Source organism: Aedes aegypti, chromosome 2 (assembly GCF_002204515.2).
Source record: "Aedes aegypti strain LVP_AGWG chromosome 2, AaegL5.0 Primary Assembly, whole genome shotgun sequence".
NCBI classification, from domain to species: Eukaryota; Metazoa; Arthropoda; class Insecta; order Diptera; family Culicidae; genus Aedes; species Aedes aegypti.
Genome location: NC_035108.1, coordinates 59,680,273 through 59,708,236, shown reverse-complemented (window position 1 = coordinate 59,708,236; position 27,964 = coordinate 59,680,273). Strand labels below are relative to the sequence as shown.

Below are 27,964 nucleotides of genomic sequence, written 5' to 3'. Positions count from 1 at the left end.
AGTCAAATGCGCAAAGTATTCCGGAGGCACATTTGCTACTGGAAAACATTGTGTACGTAGAGTAATAGGGTATCTCACAATAGTCCTAACAAATGGACACAGTTATCCCACACCCGACAGAAGAAGAGAGAGAGAGAGTGGTCCCGAGATCAACTTCAGGGTGACCATCTTCTGGAGATTCAAAATCAGGACATCTTGCAATTTTTACAATTTTCCTCAGGAAATGCTATTTTGTCCTAAATGAACATGACTCATATTCCGAACAGCAGTACCTACAAAGAGTTTTTTTTTTAATTTCCAAGGTTGAGGGCTTGTACTGTACAATATGGAGAAACTTACAATTAGCGGGAATAAGCACAAACTTATTAAATATAACGAGCCTTTAGCTAAGACAATAATCTATCACACTCTTTGCCAAACTGTCGCTGGAAATTACATCAGGAATCTATCAAAAGAAATCCTTTGAGAATCTACCGAGAGTCTTTAACATCCATTCAACTATTTAGCCTAGGAATTCCTACAATAATCTCGCCAGTAATTTACCGATGCTTTAAAAAAAAAAACTACTTAGGGTGAAACAGTTAGCAATCAACTTCTAAGATTGCACTAAAACTTCAAAGACACAAATCTCGAAGAAAGCATCCAACAACAATGTACTTTTAATGTTGGCTTTGTGCACTTGCATCAGAAACGTTTGTCAACTATTTCTCCAGTTTTGTGCCCTTGAATTCCGAGATGTTTCACCTTAGTGTATGATCAAAATCACACTTGAAAATTACTAAGAATGTCAAAAAAAAAAACAGTTTAAGAATATCAAATACGCTAAAAGTCTTTTCGAAGTTGTTTTAAAGATCATGCAAGGAAATGCCGCTTAGGTTCTTTGAATCATGGTTACCCAAAGAATCTGCTAAACATCCTTTTAGAAGTTTCACAAAGAAGCTACCGTTAAGTTTCCATTGAGATCTCGTGATCTTTGAACCAACCGTTACCACCTTCAGATGTGTAGGGCAGTTAAAGTGGCTATATTAAGTGAAATTCAAAGAAAAATTGCTACGTTTCACTTAATACTATATCCCATGTACAAATTCCAAAACCTTGACACCAACAGTTCCCAAGTAACCACGGTCAAGGCACTGTTGCCTTCATCGCATCCCCCAAAACCTCTTGTAGATTAGAACGTGACTAGTTGGCCCACTCTGAAAGAGGAAATAAAGTGTGTAATTATGTCACACGAATAAAGCAAAATAGCATTTATGGTAGCTATTTTGAGGCCACCTGTTCTAGATGAATGTCGCATCATCTTGAAAATGATTTTTATCATAACGTCGACCTTGCCGGATTTATTACAACGTAAACAAAACAAAATAAGATTGAAAACACGTCTGTGATAATTAATTTTGTAGTGATTTATATATAAAGTGATTTATTTCGATATAGTGCTCAAATATTTAGTGCCGAGTGAGATGTACTGTGAAATGGGATAAAAAAGAAGTAAAATTGCGGGTGCCCCCTCTGAAAGTGGCATATTAAGAGTTATATAGCATTTGCTAAAAAAACGCCAAGTTAAGAATAAAACATATTCAACATTTCTTGGTTTGATTGGGCAGTAATTGTGCTTTAAACTATATTCAGTCATATGGCGGAACCATAATTGATTGATTGTCATCGACAAATGCTGTTTTGTCATCATAAATACACAAATAAGGGCACATTGCTATGATTCGGCATTTGTGGATGTAAAATTGCCAAAACAAATGCTGATTGAAGATGATGCAGCTTTTTTCGCTTTTCATGGTAAACAAGCAGCATTCAACAAAGTTTGCAGTTTGGGTATGCTATTATGAAGAATATACGCAGAAAGAATGAAAATGGACATTAGTTTGCCGCTTTTTCGTCAGGAATAAGTGTTCGCAATGCATCTGAAGAGCCCAAATACAGATTCAATAGGTATAAACAAGGAAAGTTATTAAGATTTAAGTGCAAGTCAATCAGTTTAAAAGCAGCTTTTATGGCAACAAGGTGTATTATATCAATCTTTTATTATAGCCGTCACAAATAAGTGTCATTCAGCCACCATATGCAGTTTAAATGAGGTATTATATGCTGTAATAAAGCTGGTTTTGTAGCCACAAAAATTTAACTTTATAGTTTGTCTCTGAAAGGTTTTGAAAACAACTAAGAGCTGACTTAAAAAATATCATTTTCTAGCAACGTTAAATGTCGCCTCTAGCTATCATAGCATTCGCGTAACTGTCATAAAACATTAATAAATCCACACGAATGCCAAATTTCTGTGGAATTGTTACTTGGGTTATATGTTAACATCACGAAGAACGATAAGGTCGAATTATCCCCAGAACAAGATTCTATTCTGAGTCGGAACGTCGGGAAAAATCTATAAACATCGTTTTGATTCCTCCCAAGACTGTGCAGTGCTGAATCCAGTAGCTCTAAACTTCACATCAGTCGAACCTCTTTCTCCTTCTTTCGATCTCGTGATAATTTGCTAAGGACTCACTAGAAATTCATAAACAGTCCTGCAAAAAATCATTCAATGTTCTTGGGAGACATCTGACAAACGTCTTCACAGGATACCGACAGTTTATCCAACATAATTCTGTGAGACGTTCGTTAAGGATCCTTCCAAAAACGCATTGAGTGTGAGGGGATCGTTTAATTTTGTAGTTTCGGCCATGGATTTTTAAAATATTAACTCCACTGAAAGATCAACTAAGTCGCAGTTAGAATACGCATAACACAGAAAAAAAACTACACTGAAATTGAAAACTATGATTTTTGAGAACACCCCCAGAGATGGCAGTAGTTGTAAGATTTCTCTTTCAATATTTCTTTGAGTTCGAAAATTATGGGTAAATAATGAGAGAATCCCTCATTGCGGTGCATCAAAATATTGCACTAAGATAGGGAACGAAGCTCTTCCATTCTTTCAAATAGCGATGGAATTTTGTAAAAATATACCATTTTGTATTTTGTATTTGTGTTGATTTTTGCACAAGCCCAATTGATTCTATTAACACCATTAGAATTGTTAAATATGGACTGAACCTGAACCTGTGATACAATATAAACGCATCCGAGACAAACGTTACAAGCCTTACAAAATTTTTCGAGGTCTCATACTAAAAGTGTGACACGGGGGGGAAGGGGGTCAAAAAAGTTGAAATTTAGCGTGACATAGTTTATGTACCATCCCTTAGAATGTTTAATTTCAGGATTTACATATGGGCGTTATTTTTTCAACATATGAAATTCGCGAATGAATTCAATTAATCTTGGTTTCCGAAACTGCTTCACCTTAATAACTGCTTGTTTCGAATTTAACAACGGGCTGCCAACACTTTCTTTGCGTCACTTCTGATCGAATGTTTCCGAAGGGAGTATTATTGTTTTCTCTGGTCAAATTAAACAAAGAATCCTTCAAAGTGTGAGTGACGCTGGGGAAAATCGCGTAGTGCTTTGTGTTTATCGTTGCATTCGAGTGTTTTTAACGGTAAATTTGTGTGAAAATCGTTGAAAAAATCGCGTGTGATTATCATTCTGAAGTGCTTTTACTGGGAAGAAACAAGAACAGATCGATTGTTTGCAAAATCGACTCAATCCGATGGAAAAAAGTTCCCGTCTGGCTTGGTCCAATGATTAGAAATTTTGTTTGCTCGCTGACTGACAGACCTTCGAACTGCGTATGTGTTGGGTTGTACCGATGGATTGCGCGAAGAGAGAAAGAGAGAGAGTTTTGATTAAAATTTCCCCTCCATTCTCGTGTTTTCATTCATCATAGGTGATTACTTACGGGGATTACTCACGATCTGTGAGCGTGTGTGCGCTAGTTTAGCAAGAGAGGAGAAACTACTGATGGACATCGGTGATGTTACTACTGCACTGCACAGTGGCGCATGGCCGGACAAAACTTCAAACACTTATGTTCCCAAAATAATTTGTAACATTTCTCGCATAATTTATGATCTCGCCCTAAAAGCCATTAGTAACCAAGAGTGTGGCTCGTTGTTTTCAGGCAAAAAAATGATCCAAAATAAAAACTATAATCACTGAGGGATAGAGAAAGATCTGCTCTTCATCGTAGTATTGTTGAATAACGTGTAATAATCATTATCATAACCGTTTTGAGCTCGAAAAGCTCAATCTTAACACGATTTGACTAAACTTTGATTTTTAACTTGAAAGTTGTTTGTAACAAAAAAAGTTTTTACAGTTTTTTTTACTTCGCCCGCTATTTTTCTACATTGTTTCATAACGGTGCTGAAAAGTAGTACGTTTCAGTGCTGTTCTGGAAGTTGGCTTATTAATATCTGAGAGCCTCCATTGAATTGCTCTGAATATCCCAATGATCCACTAAACTAGCCTCTGATTCTACATCCGTTGGATGAATCGAATTCAACTTAGGTGAGAGATTCTGAGTGAAAATAGAATCGATACCCTTAAAAACAATTCAACTATAGCGACAATTTTCGTAATTGCAAAGTATGTTGGTTGTAAGCAGTTCGTTGCAAAACTTGATTTTTCAGCACTCCCCTTTCGGGACGGCAAAATTGCACACAATACTTTTTCCCTGTCTGCAGTAATCCATAGCCAATGAGTTACATTAAAACCCAATGAAGATTACAATCCATTAACTTTGGATCAATTTTCAAAAACAATGTTCTGTGATTGCTGAATATGAAGTTGAAATAAAAGTCTGCAATTCTGAAAGTTTGTATTATTATCCAAAAAATATTTGTATATTGAAGGAACCTGGCTTCAATAAAATTCCCTGAATTATCAGAGAAGTTTATTGAAGCTGAAAAAAATACCTGGAATTCTCAGGGAATTTTGACCACAATCAGGGAAAACATATTGAATCAGTAATATATGCTAAAATGTGTGCATTTTGTTCCAGATTTCTTTTTAATCGAAACAAATTTCGACTGCGCCACTATCAATCAATTCCTCCATTGTTCAGTGTAGACCTGTGCGCCGAAATATTTTTTTGTCGGCGGCGGCGTCGGAGCATTTTTGTACCGGCGGCGGCGGCGTCATCGGCGTCACGCCGTTGACAATTTTCGGCGGCGGCGGCGGCGTACATCGGCGTGGACAAAAATAGAACATTTAAAAAAAATCGAACAAATAAATTATGAAACCGTATGCGTACAAATGCAATCGAAACCGAACTTGAAATTCCATTTCCCATATCTGTCTAACAATCTTATGATTGAAATAGAGTGCAGGAATACTTTCAGTCATTTTGGTAAGAATTCAAAGTTTGGAAGTTTATGTAAAAAATCCTAGTTTCAACACTAGTAAAACTATCACATAATATATTATATCCCCGATGTTGCTACTAAGATATATTATCTGACCTGATTATTCGAACTTTTTATCAGTGTTGTGAAAAACTCAATTTCTCACAACTCACGCTTGAGATTTTTCAACGTAAACAACAACATTCGGATTTCATGAGGTTTAGCCGGGTTTTGCGACTGAATCATTTTTTACGGTTTGAGTTGATTGAGTTGATTTTGCATCAAAATCTCAAGCGTGAGATTTACGAAGTAGATCTCTAATGAATTTGCTCTCATGGGAGAGCGTATTGATTGAGATTTGAGTGTGAGTCTATCAACACTGCTTTTTATTTATGAAAATTTAAGAAAAGTAATTTAATTTGTGCAAAATTGTGTTTGTATTTTTGTAGAAGTTTACTGGACTTTTCGCGTTACTTTTTTAATTAACTTATCTGATATCCATATCTATAGAATCTTTCATAATATTCCACAATAAATAATCACAGCTTTGGATATTGTCGGTATTTTATTTTCTCGGAACAGAAAAAATGTACAAATTTCTATCATAGTTTCTTGCGTGCTGTTTAGATTACTCGAGCAAAGTTCAACATCATGAAGAAAGCATGTTGAAAACATATCTTGTTTTCAGCAGTAAGATGATATCTTTGTTTGGTATCAATTTATTATTATCTTAAGTTCGATATCATATTTTGTTCTTCTACCATTTTTTTATTATTGTAACCTTTTTACATAACTATAACTCAAAAGTGTTACATACTAATAATAAATAAAGTCTTTATTTTGATGACTTCATTTCAATGCCAGTCAAAAATATGTGTAACCTCAATGAGTTCTCAATGTCCTTAATGCGGAAAAAGTTTTCAAATTTTTAAATTGCTTTCACTGAGAGCTGTTAAATGTCGAAATTTCGGAAACATTGAAGTGCTTATAGCGTTTTTCTAAGCCAATATATGGCCAACTGCAAGTAGTTCAGTTATGATCACCAGAGAAAAACATTTTCCAATGACTTTTTCCGCGGGGATGGAAGATATTCGCATTATTCAATTGTCAGAGTCACGTGATGTTCATGACATTTAACATTACTGTCACTTATGGCAAAAATTGTTTTTAATTTGATTTCTTAGGATGCTTTCAGTTTTGATATTTTAACTGTTAAAATGATCAAAATGATAAGAAGCTGAGTAATCAAAATCTGCGGCATCACAGTATCAACATTAGTTTCCAATATAACTAATGTTTATTCTGGTATCATTTCACGTAGTTAAAATGTTGTTTACATTAGATGTCAGATTTTGTCAGCCTCTTTTTCAAAACTTTGTGAAGCTCTCCTTCAAAATGTAAACAATTGATCAATATTCTATATTTGCCTTGTTATGAATATTAATAGTAGCTTTAACATGACTAAAAATACTTGGTTGAAATTCATTAATCAAACAGTGAGAACAACAAGATTTCTGAAAAAGGGACTAACAAAATAACCCGACTGTTTTCCAAAATTATATGATGAATAATTCTGTACTTCATCAAACATTGATCCAAAGCGGCGGGACGACCGTACTCAAGCGTCTGAAATTGTTATCCCGTATTTGTTCCTGTCATATTAACGGAAGACACCAAAGACACTTATTCTAAGAAAAATCCATGTCCATTAGGCCGTCCCTTATTTTTCGAAAATGCGAAATGTTATAAGTTCGTCATTGTAAAGTGCTTGTAAGAAAAAAATCAGGTAAAAATTTGAAGCCCGTACGTGGTCCCCAACGGCCCTGAATTCATTAGGTGTATGTAGATGACCCCTTGAGCGTAATCGTGCTCGCTGCTCTAGTGCACGCAGCATGAGTACGAAATACTACCAGTAACAAATTGTTCTGCGCGCGTTGATAATCAGCATAGAAGTTTGTTTTCTGTGGGATTATTTAAATATTACGTAACGCAAAATTTGTCAATTTTAGACCCCCTCCCTCTACCACATAACAACTTTTGTATAAAAAAAAATTAAGGACCGTAACACTACGGAAGACCCCCTCCCCCTGTTGCGTTACGTAATATTTTAACGATTCCTTTGTAGTTTTGAATTTTATGTCAGCGTGCAGTGTTATGAAGATATCTACAATATAAAATATTATTTTACTTAAAAGTCCATGCTGATTATCAATTTGTTACTAGTGGCTTTTCGTACTCATGTTGCGTACACTAGAGCAGCGAGCTCGATTTGTCGCACAGGGTTCATCTCTACCTAATACCTTTAGGGTCGTTGGGGGACCACTTAGCGTCCACGTACGGACTTCAAATTTTTACCTGATTTTTTCTTACCAAAACGAGCACTTTACAATGACGAACTTTTAACATTTTGCATTTTTGTAAAATAAGGGACGGCCTAATGTCCATCCATTTTTTCAAGGTTTCCAATGAGAATGACAGAATAAACTACCGTCAAGCTACAATTCACCGTGCATTAAAAAAAAATATATGCATTTCAATAAATTATATTTTTTTACAAATCCTTATAAGCGAACTAGAATACCACTACGAAGCATGCAATCAGTGATGCATAACAAAAAAATACTCAAAAATTATGTTTACAAATATCATGTTAAGGTCGCCTCGCACCATTCTATATCACCATTCACCGTGCGTATAGTTTTCGACATGATTTAATTTTGTACCTTGAAGAAACGTTGTTGGCCGAGAAAATATGTTGCTAGTAGTATGCGCACTCACTTTTAAAATAAAAATCATAGAAAGTTGAAAAAATAACTAAATCACTAATTTTTCATCAAAATCGTTATAGGAGGTTTGACTGTTTTGTTCAAACCATTTCATATTTGCTCAAAAACTAAATATAAAGTAGTTAAATCGCGATATAACAATAAATTCAATATTACCCAATAATTTCAAGCTTTTTATACTAAGGCACGGTAAAAGGAACCATAAATATTGAAAAGGGTCCATTCACCGTGTATTTGTGTTTCGCATGAATCGCAAGAAAAAAATATTATTTGCATAAAACCTCATGGCTCACATCATACGATAAAATACATCTTACTAGAAATATCTGCAGCGAAAACTATTTTAAATAATGAAAAATGTGATACTCTAACGTTGAAATGAAAATTGTTAATTTTTGGCGTTTCTACTAAGAAAATTGAAAAATCGCATTGTTAAACGGAATTCACATGATTTTGACTGCATACACTAGGTTTTTCAAAATGTTCTGTTTCAAGAACTACCACATTTCATCAGTTTTATCTTATTTTGCTGCCAAAAGAATAATTTGCGAATATTGTACAAATATTCTGTAGGAATTTGCATAAGTGCACGGTGAATGGAGGTCGCACGGTGACTGGTGACTTAACGGTACTATAGCAAACCCTGAAAAATATTTTTGAGAATTAATAGTAAAATATGTTTTTAGAAGTGTTTTCATGAATATTGATGGCATGACATCTTTTGAAAGAGAGAAGAGCAACTCCCTGACTTATGGAAATATTCTTCAAAGATCAAAGAAACACTGAATTTCTTACGAGATCCCCTGGTGGAATATCTACAAATTTTATTAGAGGAATTCTTGCAAACTTTCTTTATAAACCTCTGAACATGCTTAAGAAATAGTTCCTTAAAAGCCTCTGGAGAAATAATTCAAGGATTATAAAAAAAATCTTTTCAAGTATTCGTGGAGCATTTAGTGAAAAAAATTGTAGGGATATATTAAAAGAATTTTCAGAATGAAATTTTGGAAAATAAGTGCATGAAGCTCTGCAGGAATTCGTGTAAGAATATTCAACAAAATTCTGACTGAACTACTGAAGTAATTCAAGCATAATCTAGAAAAATTCTTGCACGAAACTTATGAAGAAAACATCTCAAGATTACCGTGTAAGAACTTCTGGAGAATAGGATCCTAAAGCCCTGTCCCAATTCTAGTGACAAACGCTTAAGTTTAGGCTAAAAACAAATGTTTGCTCAATTTTTAAATGTTTTTCGTTTGTTTAAGTCAAAAAAAAAACATTTGTTATGTTTTTATAGATTTTGTCACACCTCTTGGTTTAAACTCAAATTTTGGGTTATTTTTGGTTTCCGTGTCCATTCCGAAATGTCAGATAGGAACAACCCCAGTGTTAAAACTACAGCCCCTGCGGTGTTTTTATCGACTAAGCGAACGTCAAACATGATCAAAAATGCCAAGGTTCATTTATGGACCTAATTTTTAAATTAAAATTTAAATATGATATAGCCGTTATTTGAGCTCGAAAAATTGCTAAAGAAGTTGCAGTAACATGCTATTCCGTGTTATTGAATAAAAACAAGATTTCATTAAACATTTAAGGACCCTATTTATCGGAGAAATCCCAGAAGAAACTCCAGGAATAATAAAGAAACATATTGAATAATTCCTGAGAAAATGCAATGCGGAATTACTGTTGGAATTCTTGAAGTGACTATTGTACGATTTATTAGAAAAACTCCAAAAATAATCAATGGTAGGATTCCATAAAAAAACAACTTGGAGGAATAGTTGAACAAATTTTAAAGAAATTTCTAGAGGAAATCTCACAGGACTTTTTGACAGAAGAAATGTGCCGTAAGTTATTTATTCTTCTAGTTCATTGTAGTTTTTTAAGGCGATATTTTTCTCACACACTGGTAAGGTGATTGAGATTTTTGAATAAATTTATGCCGCATCGTTAGAACAGTTTTGAAGAAGTGCTTGAAACAACTCCTACAATAATTAATTTTGCAATTCTTAGAAAAACTCCAGAAGAAATTTCTTTAAAAAAAATCCTAAAGAAATTACTATGAGAATTTCAAGAACTAGGTGTCTCAGCGACTCTATTCGAAAAAAATAATAGAGAAAGCCATTCAAAAATTCTGGACAATCCTTGAACGATATTACATGAATAAGGGTGAATTCATGACAAAAATTGAGGTGGAAATCTATGTATACATGAGCTCTTGGAAAGTAAGGAATTGTTGGAGAACAATTTTTTGAAGGAAACGCCGAAGAAAATCTTGGTAAAATCACTAGAATAATTTAAATAGAATTTCACGAAAGACTTAATCTTAAAAAATAAAATCCTGGTGGAATCTCAAGAACTATTCACTTCCAGAAGGTATTCTTAAAAGAAACTTTGAAAAGATTCTCCATGGGATCCGTTGAAAAAAATCTGAAGGATCCACTGGGCGATTTTCGGGACAACTTTTTGAAAAAAAAATCCCTTAAAACTTTGATGTACGATTTTTTTTTATCCTTAGACCGATACCTAAATATCCTGAGTTAGTTTTTTATTATTATAAATTATTTGAGTTAATGTATTTATCGGCGTGAAAACGCAAAATCGGCGGCGAGACGTTGATCGGCGTATGGCGCGCCGCCGAAGTATCAATCGGCGTCGGCGTGACGTGAAATGGGTCGGCGGCGGCGGCGTGGCGCGGCGGCGCACAGGTCTAGTTCAGTGCCTTTTATTTATTTATGATAAAACATGCCTGAACTAGAAAGCAGAACTTAACATTCCTATGCTGGTAAAAAAGTAAGCTCAGTTCCCAGCTGCAGTTGAGTGTCGTTCCATGAGCATATGAAACATGGTTGAGAACATCAAAAAAAAAATTCCCACAAAAATGTTTCGTCTATTAAAAAAAAATATAATAAAATTTGTAGGAAAAGGGCAACAACTAGTGTTCGCGCCAACGCGAATTTTTGAGCTGTGAGTCCTTCCCACCCCTGTCTCATGTAACCTCGAGCCGCCGCGAGTATTTCGGCCTCTCATCCCGACCACTAACAACCACCCAAATAACACACACACACACCACGTCGTTAGTTTTGCCTTGCACCCCATCCATTCGAGCGACATGATCAAACATGTACCTGTACGCAGTCAAGCCGACCAACCATCCAGCTATGTACAGCGTGAAGCAGCACCCAAAAGAGTTTCCACTACCACCACCACAACAGACACCAGTTAGCAGACCGATTGCAGCATCCAGTATGTAGTAAATAACAGGCAGTGGAATTTTCCACCCTCGTCTCCACAACGTTGTGCATGCAACGCTTTTGGCTACCTGCCACCTATAAAGGGAGCTTGCATGCGCAAGGAGATTATTCAGTTTTCTTTCAACCTTTGTAATATCCACATCGAAGAGAAATACAGTAGTTTAGTTCAGTGATTCCAAACCGCCTTTCCCTCCACCAGTGGAAGCCAATCAGCCTTTTTAAAGGCTAGAGTTGTTGAAAGCCCCTCCAGTCGAGCTATCGGTCCTGTGCCCTGTTGCTCCCGGCAACAGGTGGACGGAAGATCAACAGATCTTTCCGTTCCCGCTCACCCGAGCCAAAGTCCCAGTTGCACGCCGCAACAACTAGAGAAGTTCATTTCTCATGCGAAAAATTCAAAACTCTTTCCAGAGAAACATTATGAGTGTACCATTCATTGATATTCTTAAATCCCATTCCAATCTTAAGGAAAAGTTTTTTTGTTTAAGTTTTATTAATGTCATTTTAAAATTTTGTATGAGTAATAACGCTTGAGACCCTTGACGCTTGACGAGCGTTACGTAATTTGTGGATGGCGCTATATGATAATATTTACTGTGAATTAGGCTGATACAAATAATAATTTTCTTTTATGTCCGAGACCACTTGGAAGGTACGAGGGGGGGGATAAAAATAAATAAGGAACAAAAAAATAAAAATGAAAAAAAAGTTATTTTTTCGATTTTTTATTTTTAACGATAATTGTTAACCCTCTAATACCCAACCCCGCCTTTAGACGGGGTACACTTTGGAATTTTGTGTATTTTTTCGTAGCTCGGAAATCAAAATTATTTTATTTTTGGCTTAAACCTTGACTCATAACACGCATGTAAGAAAATTTTTTTATGACTTTTGAAACTTTTTTGTATTTTTGAAAATTGTTTAAAAAATTGTATTCTTATATCAAGCGTGTGCTTGAATAAGGGCGTAAGTCGCATGATCGATTTCTCTTCATCGATCCTCTCTTCTGTGAATAAAAGTGACAAGATGCAAGTTTGTCAGCATTTTTTCACCTCAGAACGCAAGATTGCATCGCTGCCTAGCGGTTTGAAGTGAAAAAATGCTGAAAAACTTGCATCTTGTCACTTTTATTCACAGAAGAGAGGATCGATGAAGAGAAATCGATCATGCGACTTACGCCCTTATTCTAGCACACGCTTGATATAACCTATAAATGCCCGGGGTTAATTTTACGTGTAATATAGAAAATCATACCTTTTATATTTTTGTACGATCGACCTATCACAAAAGAAGAGCCTGGTGGTATCAAAATAATTTCAAACCTGTTTTTCCGTTAGTTACACGGAAAATAAAATACGCTCCGAAAAAAAATAAATTAAATATTTTTAAAAGCACCCCAAAAATTTAAATTTTTATTATTGCCAAAAATCAACAACCAGGAAAGGTTCAAGAAAAAATGAAAAAAGCTAGAGATGTTCAAAAATAAAAAATTATAAAAATCAAAAACCAAAATTCAAAAATTCACGAATAAAAAAAAAATTGCCCAGAACGTGTTTAGAACGATTTTAGATAACGAAAAATAATATTTAAATCGAAAATAAAAATTTGGGTATTAGAGGGTTAAACTTTCTTCAATCGTCATCTGGATCATTATTTTACCTGTTTTTTTATTTTAAAAATTCTAAAAACGTAACTGATGTCAAAAAAATGTTGAATCTTTTTTTTTCTCCCCTTCAAAATTTTCGGATTTTTAAAGGGGGGGGGGTGACATAAAAGAAAATTAATATTTGTATCAGCCTTACTGGATCAATTAAAAAAAAGGTTATGCATTACGTAACGGTAAAATTGAAATTTTTTGACCCGGAGGGAAGAAGATCTCCGTAACGCATTTTGTAAGAAAATTTTAAAATTTTTGTATGTGTCGTAACGCTAGAGCCTACTCCTCCCACTCATTAGAGCGTTACGTAATCTGTGGACGGCGCCTTACTGGATTTAGAATAGAAACTTGAGCATCTGCAATTTTGAAAGTTCTTATTTTGCATTATTATCCATTAATAATATTTGTACATTAAAGAGACGAGTCCAAAAACGTGAATATTATTCGAAAGTTCAGTAGAATTCCTGGACATTCCTGGTTTTTTATCGTTATTAACGAGATTAGGATTTGATTCTAGGTCTCTGCGTGAGAGGCGTGTGTTCTTAGAAAATTATGATGTTTATAAAAATATGAAATTTGGTGCAATCCGGCTCCTGTTCTAATTGGAACTATCAAGCATTTCTCATTACTGGCGCTACTGTAAAGATCGTTTGTACACGTTTGATTTTAAATTTTTTGAAGTACTCTAGTGTACTGTCGGTTACTGTTTCCAAGCTTCTGCTGTCGCTCCAATCACTGTTTTTTTTATAGCCTAAGCTTCTATCTTACCATATAGTTTTGCATTGTTTGTGCACAATTAGTTTGAAAATCACGAAATGTGAGTTGGTCCAATCCGAACCTTCCGTTCAATGTGGTTCAATACGGACTTCTTGATTTTCAACGAGTACGCAGCCTATTCCAAGAGCTCCATCACGTGAAGATCTCCTCGAGCTAATATAAGATCATACAAGTTGCAATATTTATCGATGGTGTCTTTGTTTCTGTTGCGATCAAGAAAAAGTCTTAGAAAAATCTAACAAATACAAATACGATACAAAAAAACGTTTACAAGTGTTGAGAGCAGTACAGTCAACTCTCGCATAACCTGTGATCTCGCCCTAAAAGCCATTGGTAATCAGTGTATAGCTTCTTGTTTCTAAGCAAATGAACGGACCATTCCTAACTTGTTGAATTCCTAACAAATCGTAGTTATATTTTTTTACTATCATGGCAAAAAAGTATAAAATATGGGGTGGTCCTGATTAGAACAAAGTTGGTCCAATTCGGACATTCTGAAGAATTTTGTTGAAACATGTCTAGTCATGTCCTGGTTGGAGATATCACAAAACTCTCTGAGAGAAAAGTGTGGTCGCTGAATCAGGATTTCACGAAAACATAAAACTATTCATGCCGTTTATCGTGCTGAAAAGATATATCCAAAAAGCTGCCACTAGGTCCGAATTGGACCATGTTGTTTGTTCAAGGCGGTTAGGCGCATCGTGTCATGGGGTATAGGTTCGATTCCCGCTTCAACCGTTTAAACTTTCGTAAGGAATATTTCCCTGCTGTATCATGCTTGTTAACCTGAAAAAACCTGGAAATATCAGGGAAATTTATTTCTGTTTATTGAGGAGACCCCTGAATGTATGTTTCATCGATTGATCGTTTTTTGATCGAACGGAATGTTAGGTTTGATTCACGAAATTCATAACGCTAAAAAAGGTAAATTTTGGATACTCGCCAATTACCTAGTAACACATTTTGTATGAATATTTTTTAGAATTTTGTATGCACACTTAAATTAAATCGTCGACCTCAGCAAAACGAATCGCCGAGAACCCAACAGCTAAGAATTCGAAAATTTTCAGTATTGAATCTCGATACTTATTTTACCGAGATTTCGGCAAACCAAATTTTTTACCGAGATTTGGTAAACATTTATCAAGATCTCTGCAAAAGTTTTACCGATATTCGGCAAATATTTACCGAAATATCAGCTGTTGGATTCTCGGCGAAACCGTTTACCGAAGTCGATTTCCAAATTTGAGTCTGTGGGCTTTAACATCTTAAGGACACCCATCCACCCCTTTCAGCGTTATGAAGTTTATGATTGCAACCTTACCGGGTAAAAAAGTCAATACATTATCATTTTCAATCGATTTGCGACACATTTGAGGTTTTGTCGGACCTTTGTTTGGAGGCGCGCCACTGTGCACTGTTCATAGCATGCAGAGAGCTTCGGAACGGGAGATTGTGGTGGTCCGTAATCGTTGCTCTGCTGAGTGAGCACAGAGGAAACGACTAACACGGCCAGGCCAGGACTGCAGTTGTGTGCCGATGTTCGCGAAATAAAGAAGCAGAATTTTTTATCAGCACTTCCATCCCGGGGTTCCATTGATTCATTCAGAGGCACCTGGCCTTCTTCATTCCCTGCAGGCGAAAAAGTGATTTTCTGGATTGTGGATTCGTTTGAGTTTCAAGTGAAGGTTGTAACAGCGTTTGTTCAAAAATAATTGACCTCCCGCTGCTGTTGGAGATTTTGTGCATCTGGGCGCGGTGAAGAGTGTTCCTTACAGTTCTTTAGCTTCATCAGCAATACCAGAGGAGGAAGCGAAGCGCTCTGGAGCAGTGAAGTGTGCAGTGTTCGATGTGGGAGATTTTTTCCGAATCGTGGCTTGTTGCGAGGCTTTTCTGATATCGAAGAGGCGGAATATGTGCGATAGCAGCTGAGTGATTTCCGATTAGCAGTAAACGCGAAAAAAGGGGTGTCGAGAAGTGTCTGTGAAGAATACACAAACCTAGCGGGAAGCAGTCGAAGTGCAAGCGATAAGCGAGCGATATCAGCGCTCAGGGTTTTGGATCGAGTTTTGGATTGGTGGCCAGTTGTGTTGTGGGAAAGTAGCTCAAAAGTGCTACGGAAATTGTAGTGAATTTAGTTTCAACAGAAAGTTTAGCGTGCAAGAAGCATTTTATTAGTCATGGGGAAGTTGCTGAGTCTGTTGGCCCGCGATGAGTCGACTTGCTGCACTCCGAAGACCTACGATGTCTTCCTGGACTTTGAGAACGCGGCCCCCACCGATTTGGAGCGCGAGGTCTACGAGGAGGTGGACCGAGTGCTGAAGCAGTCCGAGATCGTGCTGGACGAGATTCAATGCTATAAGGTAGGTTCCGGGCATTTCCCAAGGAGGAATTTGTTGGGCTAGGGTCCTTGAAACTGATGGAAGAAACGAGATAAAATAGCGATTATAGCACAAAGGCTGCGTTTGTCGCGTTCCCAAGGACGAGTTTCACTTCAGGACGATGAACCTGCACGGGTGGGGTGGTCACGTTTCCCAGTACATAGAGCAAACGAGGGGATGAAAACAATAAATTTGGGATTCCCTGTAGTTGGCTCGTGACGACAGGGCTGGTAGCGAATCACTATAAAGTATTGTTTTTAAGACATTATTTTTGAAACATACCTTCAGGTATTTATTAATAAATTCGACATGAGATTCCTCATAAAGTTCCTCCAGAAATTTCTCTTAAAAATTTCCAACATTTCATTTAAGGATTACTGCAGCAGTTCTGCCAAACATTGCTCAAGTAGGTAATTTCTCAATCTCTATAGATTTTTCAAAAGTTAATTTAAGGTTTCCCAAGGATTTAGTTTTAATCACCGGAATTATACATTCTTCATGCATGTTATCGAAATGTTAGAGTTTTTTTTATTCGAGCATTGAATGCCATAATTGGCAAGAATGGTGTAGGTTAGAAATAAAAAATGACATAGTTTTTTTTTTAATTCTATACGACTTAAAGTTGTGCACCCTACATCCACAGCTGTCTACAGTTTTAGTTTCTCCTTCTTTACTGCGATGTAAGTATTGAATGAAATATTTGTTAAAGTTCGAAGATACTGTTTTCATAATCCCTTTTGATTTATCAGTTGGCAAGGATGATCTATGCAGGATATTTTTATACATTAATATCATTGGAGATACTTCTGAGCTCTTTGCGAAGGCTCAAGCTATCCAATTATTTTTTCCCGAGCTTCCCAAGCCAAGCCACTATGGGCGGTTTCCATACAGACTGGCGGCCAAAAATATTTTTTCAATCTCATGTCGTATTTATGAGTTTTATGATACAAATTTGATGTTTTATTTTCAAAAACAAGTTTTCGAGACTAACTTTTGAATAGGGCCTATAGCGAAATATTAAACTTTGTTACTTATAATGCATATAAGCCATTTATGCGATTAACGTTGTGCAAACCATAATAAATATTAAAACTTACATAGAAATGATGATTTGAATGATTTAGCGAAATTCAGTTATTTTGTGAATTAGTTTTTAGCTGTTTTCAATAGAAAATGGTTAAAAATATTGGAAAAATTCAAAAAGCCTTAAATCAAAAAAGTGCAAATTTGTGCAGCTAAATTCTTTACGATCATTTAGTTTACATCTCAAAGTACCCTTGGAACTGAATTTAAGCCTGGGACAACTTGGGACAAAAAAGTACTCGATGTGTTAACTATAAGCTTATTCGATTTTTTTAAACGCTTTATAAAAAAACATCATAAAAGCCACTATTTTGAACCTTTTTTTAATTTTTTTGTCGTTTCTAGGAAGCCTTTTTTTGTAAGCTTTCAAATGGTGTAAAAACATTTTACGTAAGTATTATAGAAAAAAAGTTATATTCATTTGAGTAAACCATAGTTTTTGTTAATAAAAACAAGTTTTTCTCCATAGGCTCAACTTTGGCACATCATATCTGAGTGTGCAATGCAAATCATGCCCTAATATTTTGGGGATTTCTTAGCAGACATGTTTACAATGAAATGGCGAACAAGAATTGAAATTTGGGGCACATCACTTTTTTGATTATTGGCCACCTGATAAGCCATAGTGCAAGCGTGACAAATCTTACAAAACTTCCGGAGGACTCATATAAAAAACGTTGCGTTTTTGGAAGCTCTCGCCGCGCTTAATACGTCACCAGTTGGCGTGTATATGTAATTTGATTCGTTAAGTGATTTCATACTAATTTATCTGCTATTTCTAAAATTACTGCAGTAATTTCGAGAACTTTTGAATAATAAATGTTTGACGTTTCTGGGAATGCTTTTTTATTCAATTCAAAAACACCTCAAAAATATATAAAAATCTAGATTGTTTTTCAACTAATTTTTAATGCAAATATATCAAAAGGGTTGTTTTTCTAACACCAAGAAAAACTCAGATTTTTTCGGACGTTCTGAATGTTCTAATCCGGCGCATCTCTGATATTTTATTCAAATCTATTTTTAAATAAAGTGTTCATTGTATTTAGCATCAAGCGGTTTTATAGTTGGAACCAGATTTTTGTTTTCTAAATGTGTTTCTAAAGATAATTTGTTGATTTTTTAAAATGTGTTTCTAAAATAATTTGTTCCATGAGAAATGATGAGAATGAGTGCGACCGAAACTTTAAAATAAGTACTAAGATTTTTTCCGTGAAAATGCTGAATGCCAATAAAGAAATATAAGCTTCCAAACCTCAAAGTTAACATACAAAAAAAAATCATTATATAAAATGTTGAGCATTTGCAAAACAAATATAAAAATTCTCAGAAATATGTATGTTATGTACATCCAAAATATGTCGTGTGTTTTAAATGTTATCTGTAACTAATCATTCCGAACTTGAGAAAATTCCAAATACCGACCATTTTTTAAACTCACATGAAATCAATAGAACCTGAATGCATAACACAAACATTTTGTGTTTGAGAATTATCATGTCTTGTCAAACAAAAATTTAAAATGACCATGATTAGAGATATAACGATCTACAGTAAAATATTCCAGGAATTAGTTTAGTTTGAAATTGATTAACCTTGAGATATGTGTCATCTTTTTCGCCCCCTTTCTGGATTTTTCGCCCCACAAATTCTGTTTTACAAATTTTCGCCCCCTTGAGATCAAAAATCGCCCCCAGGGGGGGCGAATGCGCCCACTTTGGGAATCACTGATCATTCGCGCGCCATCGGAGTGATTTCATATCCCTGCTTATGCGTGTTGACCATGAAGATGCACGCTAACATTCCTGCCCTTTCCCGATGACGGTAAGGACGTGGCACAGTGCTTCGAACGTATGGCACTTGGGGACAAAAGTCATATCGGGATGTTTTATGCGGTTTTGCTCTACGATGTTGAGGAGGATCTCGTTATACACAAAAAAAACTCATTATTGGCATAAATGACACATATTACATCAGTAATGGCATGAGTGGCTTATACGTCAAATTTTACATTTGACACCATAGAACAGTGCTCGCTTGGAAGAAATGTTCAAAATAAAAATGCATGAAAAAGTACTTGAGTCGTTCGCATGAACGATGTATGTGACATACGTAACCATAAAAGTGTCTCAATAACCAACTTTTTATAAAAATATTGGAGTATGGATTATTCCAATGAATAAAATGAAATCCAATAAAAAAGGTTGAATAAAGTTTCTTTTTATTAGCAACACAATTCATTTACGAGCTATTAATCATCCGAGAACTGAATTATTGCTACAAAAGAAAATTGAAATGTCTTTCGACCAGAGGTTTTTATTTTTTTTTTATTTCGATCATTTTCAACGGAACGTCGCAATGGTTCCGGTCAGCAAACTTTCATCCGATTTTCCTGCTTCCGAAAATGTTTGTTTGTACATGCTGTGTCCTGAACTTCCATTGAAGCCCCACTTGCAAACCAGTTTTCTAGCAGTAGAAGCTTCCAACGAGATATCCTTCATGATATTGGATGCAGTACAATTCATGAGCTGTTGTAGATCGACTGTAGCAGCTGTTTCTGATGCAGAAATCGGTTTCGGAATTATTTTTTGTTTCTCTTGCTTTAGCGCATAATGGCAAGGAAGCAAGTTCGGATGTAATTCGTTCAAAGTGGTTCGAAGCAAATTGTACTTTCGTTCTGACAGATCTAGATCAATGTTCAAAGCTAATGCCTGTGCTGCAGTCATGACCTGTACTTGATCTCCAGTCGAAGAATTTGAAAAATAGTCAGCGAATGCGAGCACTTCGTTGATAAGATCTGCAACACGTCCTTTTTTAGCTTTTCTTGAACATTTATTGAACGGTTTGTGCCAGCCTTTGCAGCCGAGCTGGAAATATCTGCATCATCAGTTTCTTGATTGAGCGGGAGCTGAACTGGTTTTGCTAACCAGTCGGAGTTTTGCTTCACGAAAATTTTGTATGATCTTCCACATTTAGCCCACTTTTGGTTTATTTTGCAACAATAAAATTTGCAAAACGTCTTTAGCTCGTTCTCAAATATCTTGGGGAAAGAATCAGTGCCATAACAACTATACATGAAATTCAGAACATGATTTTTCCGATTGGGTGGACCGGCTGAAAACAACTGCTCGAAACAATCTTTATTGATGGTTGTGGCAGCATATCCTAAAAATCATAAGATGACATACAATTGGCAAACATATGCAGCTGGAATCACTTCCAGAATTTGAAAAATACTTCAAATTTTATTTTAAGTGGATTTCAGAAAGGTACTTTGAGGTACTTTTTTGTATGGGCAAAAAGAAGATAAGTGTTTTAATTTTCTTCTGTATTAAAAAGCATGCAGCTCAGAAGCATCTTTTTCAACAATGGTTAGAATAAATCACAGAAAATTGAATGGAATGACTCCTACTTACTTGTTTCAATACGGTCCATAACGATTTTCATTTTGAAAATATAATAAGGATGGGAATGAAGCGAATTGTAGAGGGACTGGATTGACACGAAAACAATGAATAATATAGAACGAAGAAACAACTTATCAACACGTGGTGTTTTGGTTTGTTTTGAAAACTGCAAGAACTTTCTAATATCTGTACTACACGCTCAAAACATATGTTAACATCATGGCCTACTTGATTCGGTTGAATATGAAAGTTGATTTTTTGACTTTTGTCCAAGGGACGAAGCACTGTGCGTGGTCGGTGCCGTTATTGACATTACTAATTTCAGAGTCCTCGGAAATATACAATCTTCATACCATCTTCATGCTACTCCTAAGCTACATCCGGTGGTTCCATGTACAATTTCGATTATTCTGGTCAATCACGGAGCAGCAACTACGAATTGTACGGTCCTCAATGCTCATGCTCATTTATATCATTGGAGAAACTTCTGCGAAAAATCTTGAAGAGATTTCTTTGTCCATTTTCCGTCGAGTAATCTAGATAGAATGTCTACAAAAAATCGTGTAAAAATCTTTGCAGTGAATCCTGATATGAATACTTGAAGACCAAGAGATTTCTATAGACATTTTCACGAGTGTCTTCCACATGTTCTTCAGAAATGCTTTCGAAGGTACCTCGAAAAAGGTATAAGAATTCTCCCAATGATTCCTCCATAAAATCCTTGAAAATACATTCAGGGAATCATCCAAGAATTTTTCCAAAAATATCTACAGTTTTCGCCAGAAATTCTTGCAGGTATCCTACCAAAAAAAATCTTGAAGAATTTCACTAGGTATGCTTACAGAATTTTTCCCATGATCCTTCAGTAGAACAATGTTGATTGTTCCTAAAACACTTCTCAGATCTCCGGGGATTTTTCGTGAAATTCTTAGAGTTATTTTTCCAGTTGTTACTTCAGAAACCTTTTCCAAGATTCCTAAAGGAATTTCTTCAACAGAATCCACAAAATGTATTTTAGGGTTTTTTTTAATTTGTTCATCTAGTATGGTCGGTGTTCCCTTAGTGGGCAGTCCCCTATAGTCGCACTAGAGGCTTTTTATGGAGCTTTTAATTTGAGCTCCCTTGCGCCTATAGTAAACCTATTGTTTCTATAGTAGCACTATTGAGAGAAACTATTTTTTTATTATACGAATTAAAAACTTTTTTTACATCAAACAAAAGTTTTTGATCCACACTTTGTAGGAAATATATAAAAGTTTTGTAAAAATACGGTTTTGATAAGTATTTTGTCAACGCCGTGATGCTAGTGCTACTATAGGAACAGGAACTAGAAAAAGTGCTACTATAGGCACATGTATTCCTACAGTATTGGACAAAACATTTGCAACTTTTTCGATTTTCCATACAAAATTACCAACTTTGGTAAGCTAGATCTCAGTTATTTATGGACCGATTCGAATAAAACTTTCACAGAACATCAGACATAACGTGAATTTTAACATATATTTTTGAATAATTTTTACAACCACGAGTTTAAATGTAATAACGATTTAACTAATGTGACATTTTCGATGAAAAACTCAAAACTATTTATCTAAAAATCTGATAGCCCTACACAAAAACTGTCTTCAGCAAACTTGTTTATCTCCTCAAAATCTACAACTTTGCTCAAGACACCCTGAAGCTATTCCTTCAATGTGCTTAGTTATGTGAATTATAAAAAATCGTCAAAATATTGACTTTAGTCAAACCGTTACTGCTTTTGAACTCTTGTTTGGAAAAATCACTCAAAAATATATGTCAAAATTCACGTTTTGTCTGATGTTCTGTGAACATTTTATTCAAATCGGTCCATAAATAACTGAGATCTAGCTTACCAAAGTTGGTAATTTTGTATGGAAAATCGAAAAAGTTGCATGTGTTTTGTCCAATACTGTATAGTGGCACAAGCGATAATAAATACAAACATATGAGTTTTCGTAGTTTTCATATTTTTCCCACAAAACCAAGATGCAAAGCTTTCAGATGATGTAAAAATAATGACGCTAGCGTTATTTTTCGATTTTATACGAATATTTGTTCTTAGCTATGCGGCTATTGGTACATCGACCCTATTTTCGTAGGAATTCATTCAATATTTTTTTTCACAAATCCTCTAGAAAGTAATTCCTTGCGATTTTTTCTATTAGGATTTTTCCTGGATTCCTCTATGAATTCATCCTGATAATTCTCATGAAGTTCTTCTTCGTATTTCTCTGGAATGACATCCATGGATTACTCGTGTAGACTCTTCGAAGATTTTGAGTTACTTCTCAATTGAATTCTGCATTGATTCATTGAACATTTTCTATCATGGTATGTTACAGAAATAATGCCAGTAATTCCTGCGATCGTTTCTTTATGTATTCCTTCAGAGATTATGTCCAAGATTTTCCAGGGTTTCGTTATTTTATTTTTTTTTGTTTTCAATGATCAATTCAGCCATATATTTGGAGAATGAAGTGTCCATTACTCGGTCGTTTTGTTTTCCGGGCTACGGGACAAAAATTTATTTTTCGATTAAATTTTTCACATGGGACCGTTTTTTATTGAAGTTATAAAAAAGTAACAGAACGGACTAGTAATTTATAACAATGTTATGGAAATTGACTTCCTAGGAAATACTGAAGGAAATCCGTGATACACTGGATGAATTGTAAACCAATACCAAAGATTACTAAAAATTACCTAGAAATGCCTTGATAAACATCGAGAAAAATCTCCTCAGTAATTCCTGGAGATATCAATAATCTTCGGATTAATTGATGGAGAAACTTACAGAGGACGATTTTTAGAAAATTCCTAATGAAACCTTGAAGTAATTTCTGGAGATAACATAAAAGGAATTACTGGTCGGATCCTGTAAACAAAACTCATGTAAAAATTCCTTGAGAAATCATTAAAAGAATTATTGATGAATACATGAAGGAAACTGAGAAAATGCCTGAACTACCATTTTATTTTATTTTTCGGAGAAAATAAGAGTAATACCTGGCGTAGAATAAAGATGAATCTCCCAGGAAATTTTTAGAAATAGTCTTGGATAAATTTCTGGTAAGATTATCAGATCAATCCTCAACGAAAATCCTGGAGCATTTCTTGATTCCTGGCACATCTATTTTTGTATTTTGATATCTGATTATTTTTTTCCGGTTCCTGTTCGGCCTGATGCATATGGTTTCTAAAGTACTATGTTTAGAAATGTTAAATATCTTACGACTGAGTTATAAATTCATTCTTGGTCGCGCAGATTCTAGGAAATCCTCCAAGACTTCCTCAAGAGTCGAAGAGTTATTTCAGATAACCTCGTAGAAGTTCATCAAGTTCCTAACACAAGTTTCCTTCCTGATGTTTTCAAAAATTTCTCCAATAATTTCTGAGAAATGTTCTTAAAATGATTTCCCTGTGAAGTTATTTCAAAACTTCATTGGAAAATTTCTCAAAGCATCTCTGGAGTAATTTGTAAAAATATCTTCGGAGAAATTGCTGATTGAAATCTGAAACGACAATGTTGTAGGAAATCCTTACAAATAACTGGGTGAATTATAGAAGGATTTGGCTAAGAATTTTTTTGAAACATTTCTAAAAAAAAAATTTGGAAGAACGCTTGATGAAATCTCTGAGTTAGTTCCATAATTCTTAGACAAACACCAGGTTGACTTCTTAAATGTATCTAAAATGATATTTTTGGAGAAATTCCTCAGAAAGTCCGCATAAAATCACAAAATGAACTCCAAAATAAATCTCTGGGGTAATATATCTGAAGGCAACTCTGAACAAATAGGTGAATAATTCTGATTAAATTGCTGGAGAAAATCATAGAAAATGCATGCAGTAATTCTTGTTGTATTATCACGAGGGAATCCCATTCTTAGAGAAATGTCTGGTTCAATTATATAAAAATAAAACTTTTATGGTCTGGTTCCTGTTAGGTCTTTTTTCAGTCCAGAGGTATCTGAAGTTCCTATTTTCAAGACACTCAGTCGCTATCCTTTTCAAATATCTCATGGCATTCTTCTTTATTAGGAATTTCGATGTTCCGTGGTGAATAAAGGAACCCATTTAACTACTATTGTCGAAAAAAACGCACCCCGGCTCCGGGGCAATTGGGACCTAAAAATCGATAGTTCAAACAAATTATTTAATATAATTTCCAAATGTTACAACACGGTCACATTTCTGGTGTGTGCATGAATTTGATCGAAAAATTTCGAAATTGTGAAAACCTTAGAAGAAAGTTGTAAAATGTATCGTTAAACGCAGTTACCTCGCTAAACGGGGTAAGTGGGACCCATCCAGTTTCATGAATCAATTTACATAAGTCAATTATTGCAATAATAGGATTGATAAATCATAGATTTTCAATTTTGAGTACATATTTGATGTCCATAAGAAATCAACAATAAAATACGTAACACATTAGGAAGAAAATGTACATGATGTGTCACATCGCACTTAATGTTAAATGCAAATTCCTCATCAAAAGCGTAAAGAGAAATAAACTTGTTCAAAATATATCATTTATAAGTTAAAAAGTAGCACGTAAACTATCAATAATTAACGAAGTTGTGTATATGATCTGTTACTGTTGTTATACATGGCAGAAAACCACTTAATGGGATGGAATTGTGTCCCAAAACTACTAAATTTGGTAGAAATAACAAATAAAGTTCAATAAAAAAGAAAAATCATCCTTTTCATGATGTATTCCAAATTTTATCTATGTCAATTTCAATTTAAAATTCATTTGAAATTGATCTTTTATGATAAAACCATTTGTTTGAATGGTTTAGTGCTACTCTCTAGGAAAATGTTTAGAACGTGTAGGAAAAGTTAGTTTATGATTATGGTGCTTATTTTGTTAGGTCCCATTTATCCCTTACATATCTTTATAATGCTGGGGTAAGTTAGACCATAGAAATTTTCCTATGAAATTAAAACAAAACACCTGTTTATCGTAAGCAACTTGTAATAATACTTAAAACAGTAGCTTACTGACAATAATTCGACTTACAACACTACAATTTTTGCGAGCTAGTGCAACATGTGGAACTGGTCACAATCCATCATGCAAGCTGAAAATGGCGCTGAATTGATAATTGTTACATGGAGCACATGGTATTAAAAAGACCTTTTTTTTGTACTAAATACATTCCGTATCATTGTATCTTCAACATTCTAGAAGAATTTTCCTAAATGAGCTATGACGGAAGGTCCCTCTTATCCCGGATTCTCCCTTGTCCCGGGGTACCTTATATTAAAGTTTTTCACTTCATATAAATCGTATGGAAGCTAAAAAAATAAACCAATTTTCAAGAACCTATTCTACTGGGAATAATATTTGATTGAAATTCACTAAAATGCTGTTAATTATTTTATACTCTTATCAATTTGAAGTCACGAAAATGCTTTGTGGTTTATACATTTTACTATAATAATGCATTATTAGTAAATTTCTAGATGCATGAAATGATGTGATGTATGAGGTAGTAGTAAATAATTTCGGATGGTTTTATTTCTTCATAGTGTACTTTACTACTTCTCGATTACTTTTCCAAATCGACGTATGTAACTTTCATACGGTTTTCAGAGAATTATTAAGAAGAATCACAACCTGTCTTCTAAAACTGTTTTTAAATTAATCCTCTTTTTAATTTTTTTTCGCCGTTAACATCGCTTTAATTTTGTATGCAATCAGCTCGCGGTAAAAAAATTGGTAGTTCTTAACCTTTCCCACAAAAATTATATGACAAAATGATAAGCCGTTTCATTCAGTTACTTACGACGTTTTTGTACCAGTGTAAAATCGACTCAAGTAGTGTTTTGTTTTGATTCGTGGTTAGGTCACTTTGTCTCTCCATACAACGGAGCATGTTAGCGGATATGTTGCGAAAGACGAAAATCTTACTTACGCCATTTTGTAAATCCGGAAATTAACGTTCTAAAAGTGAAAAATCGTGTTAGTTTAAAGCGGAACGTGTAAAATTTCGTCTGCGAAACACGTTGGATTGATAATGTGAGTTTTTGTACTTTTCTGACTCGAGTCTGTTTGAATAAGTTTTCGAAATATTGTCTTATTTTTTTCTCGAATATGGTCACCAAACTATTGTAGTATTGTAGTAGCACCACTTTTCGCTACCAGCCCTGGTTGTGCTACTGGCTGCTGCAGTGACTGGATTCTACAAGTGAGAGAAAAGGAATAAAGGATGCTCTTTCGTCCGCGTGAGATGATAACGGGTCCTTCTTGTTGCGAGTGTATTGGTAGTAGTGGGCAACGTCTACGTGTCGAGTTCAGTGGGAGAATGGGTTAATGGGATTGTGCTGGTGCTCTGATTGAAGTTTACCATTTTTGGCTCTGCTGACTGTGCTGTGTGGTGGCTGTGGGACCCCAAAAAGGAAGCAACACAATGCACGATATCTAAACTCAAATGCTCACCCTCAAATGTAGTCATAACAGATAGAGTAGTAATTGTTATGCTGCATTGTCCAATTCCAAAGACTTGCCAGTGGTGGAGAGGAAGTCACACCTCTTTGTTTTGCCTACCGTTGCAGAACCTCTTCTCTTGTGTTGTATGTTGGTTATGCTTAGTGGAATCGAACGAAAATAAACGCACCCAACATGCAACGGAAGTTGATTGAAATCTATGCTTATGAAGCAGCCATAATGAACAATGATGCGGTGGGAGTAGCTTATTAGAAAACTCCATTAAAACTGCATCCAATCCAAACTGGTTAATAACAGGTTGAGTGTTTCTCAGTTTCAGTGATTGACTGGAATACAAGAATCTTTGATAAATGTTCTTCTTCTTGGCACTACGTCCTCATTGGGACAGAGCCTGCTTCTCAGCTTAGTGTTCAATGACCACTTCCACAGGTATTAGCTGAGAGCTTTATTTGCCAAAGTTGCCATTTTCGCTTTGGTATATCGTGTGACAGGTACGATAATACTTTATGCCCAGGGAAGTCAAGGAAATTTCCATAACGAAAAGTTCCTGGACCGACCGGGAATCGAACCCCGACACCTTCAGCATGGCTTTGCTTTGTAGTCGCGGACTCTAACCACTCGGTTAAGGAAAGCCCCTAATAAATGTACTTCGTTCAATTATGCAACAAAGCATAAAGCGTTGTTTTCTCAAATTGGAAAACATTATTTCTGCAAAATAAATAGTACTCGCCAAACAAACGAATTTATATGCACTCTGCAGCATGAAGAAAAATGTCCTCTGTGACATCAACAGTTTGATGATTTGGTTTTGATGATATGATTATTGAAACCACACTATGTGCATAGCGAGACGTTGAAATGTTTGATAAAGTCT

At 35.2% G+C, this 27,964-nt stretch overlaps 1 protein-coding gene across 3 annotated transcripts in view; it reads left to right on the top strand.

The window, feature by feature from the left end:
• The first annotated feature begins 3,443 nt into the window (after window positions 1-3,443).
• LOC5568120 (protein FAM49B) overlaps window positions 3,444-27,964 on the top strand; it is a 165,951-nt gene continuing 141,430 nt past the window's right edge. The window contains exons 1-2 of one of the 3 annotated variants that reach the window (XM_021840964.1): window positions 3,444-3,511; window positions 15,374-16,098. In XM_021840964.1, coding sequence (XP_021696656.1) covers window positions 15,916-16,098 — 183 coding nt within the window. In that variant the 5' untranslated portion in view covers window positions 3,444-3,511; window positions 15,374-15,915. Of the gene's footprint in view, window positions 3,512-15,249; window positions 16,099-27,964 lie in introns of those variants that run through there. The other 2 variants (XM_021840963.1, XM_001652009.2) reach the window with 2 other exon arrangements.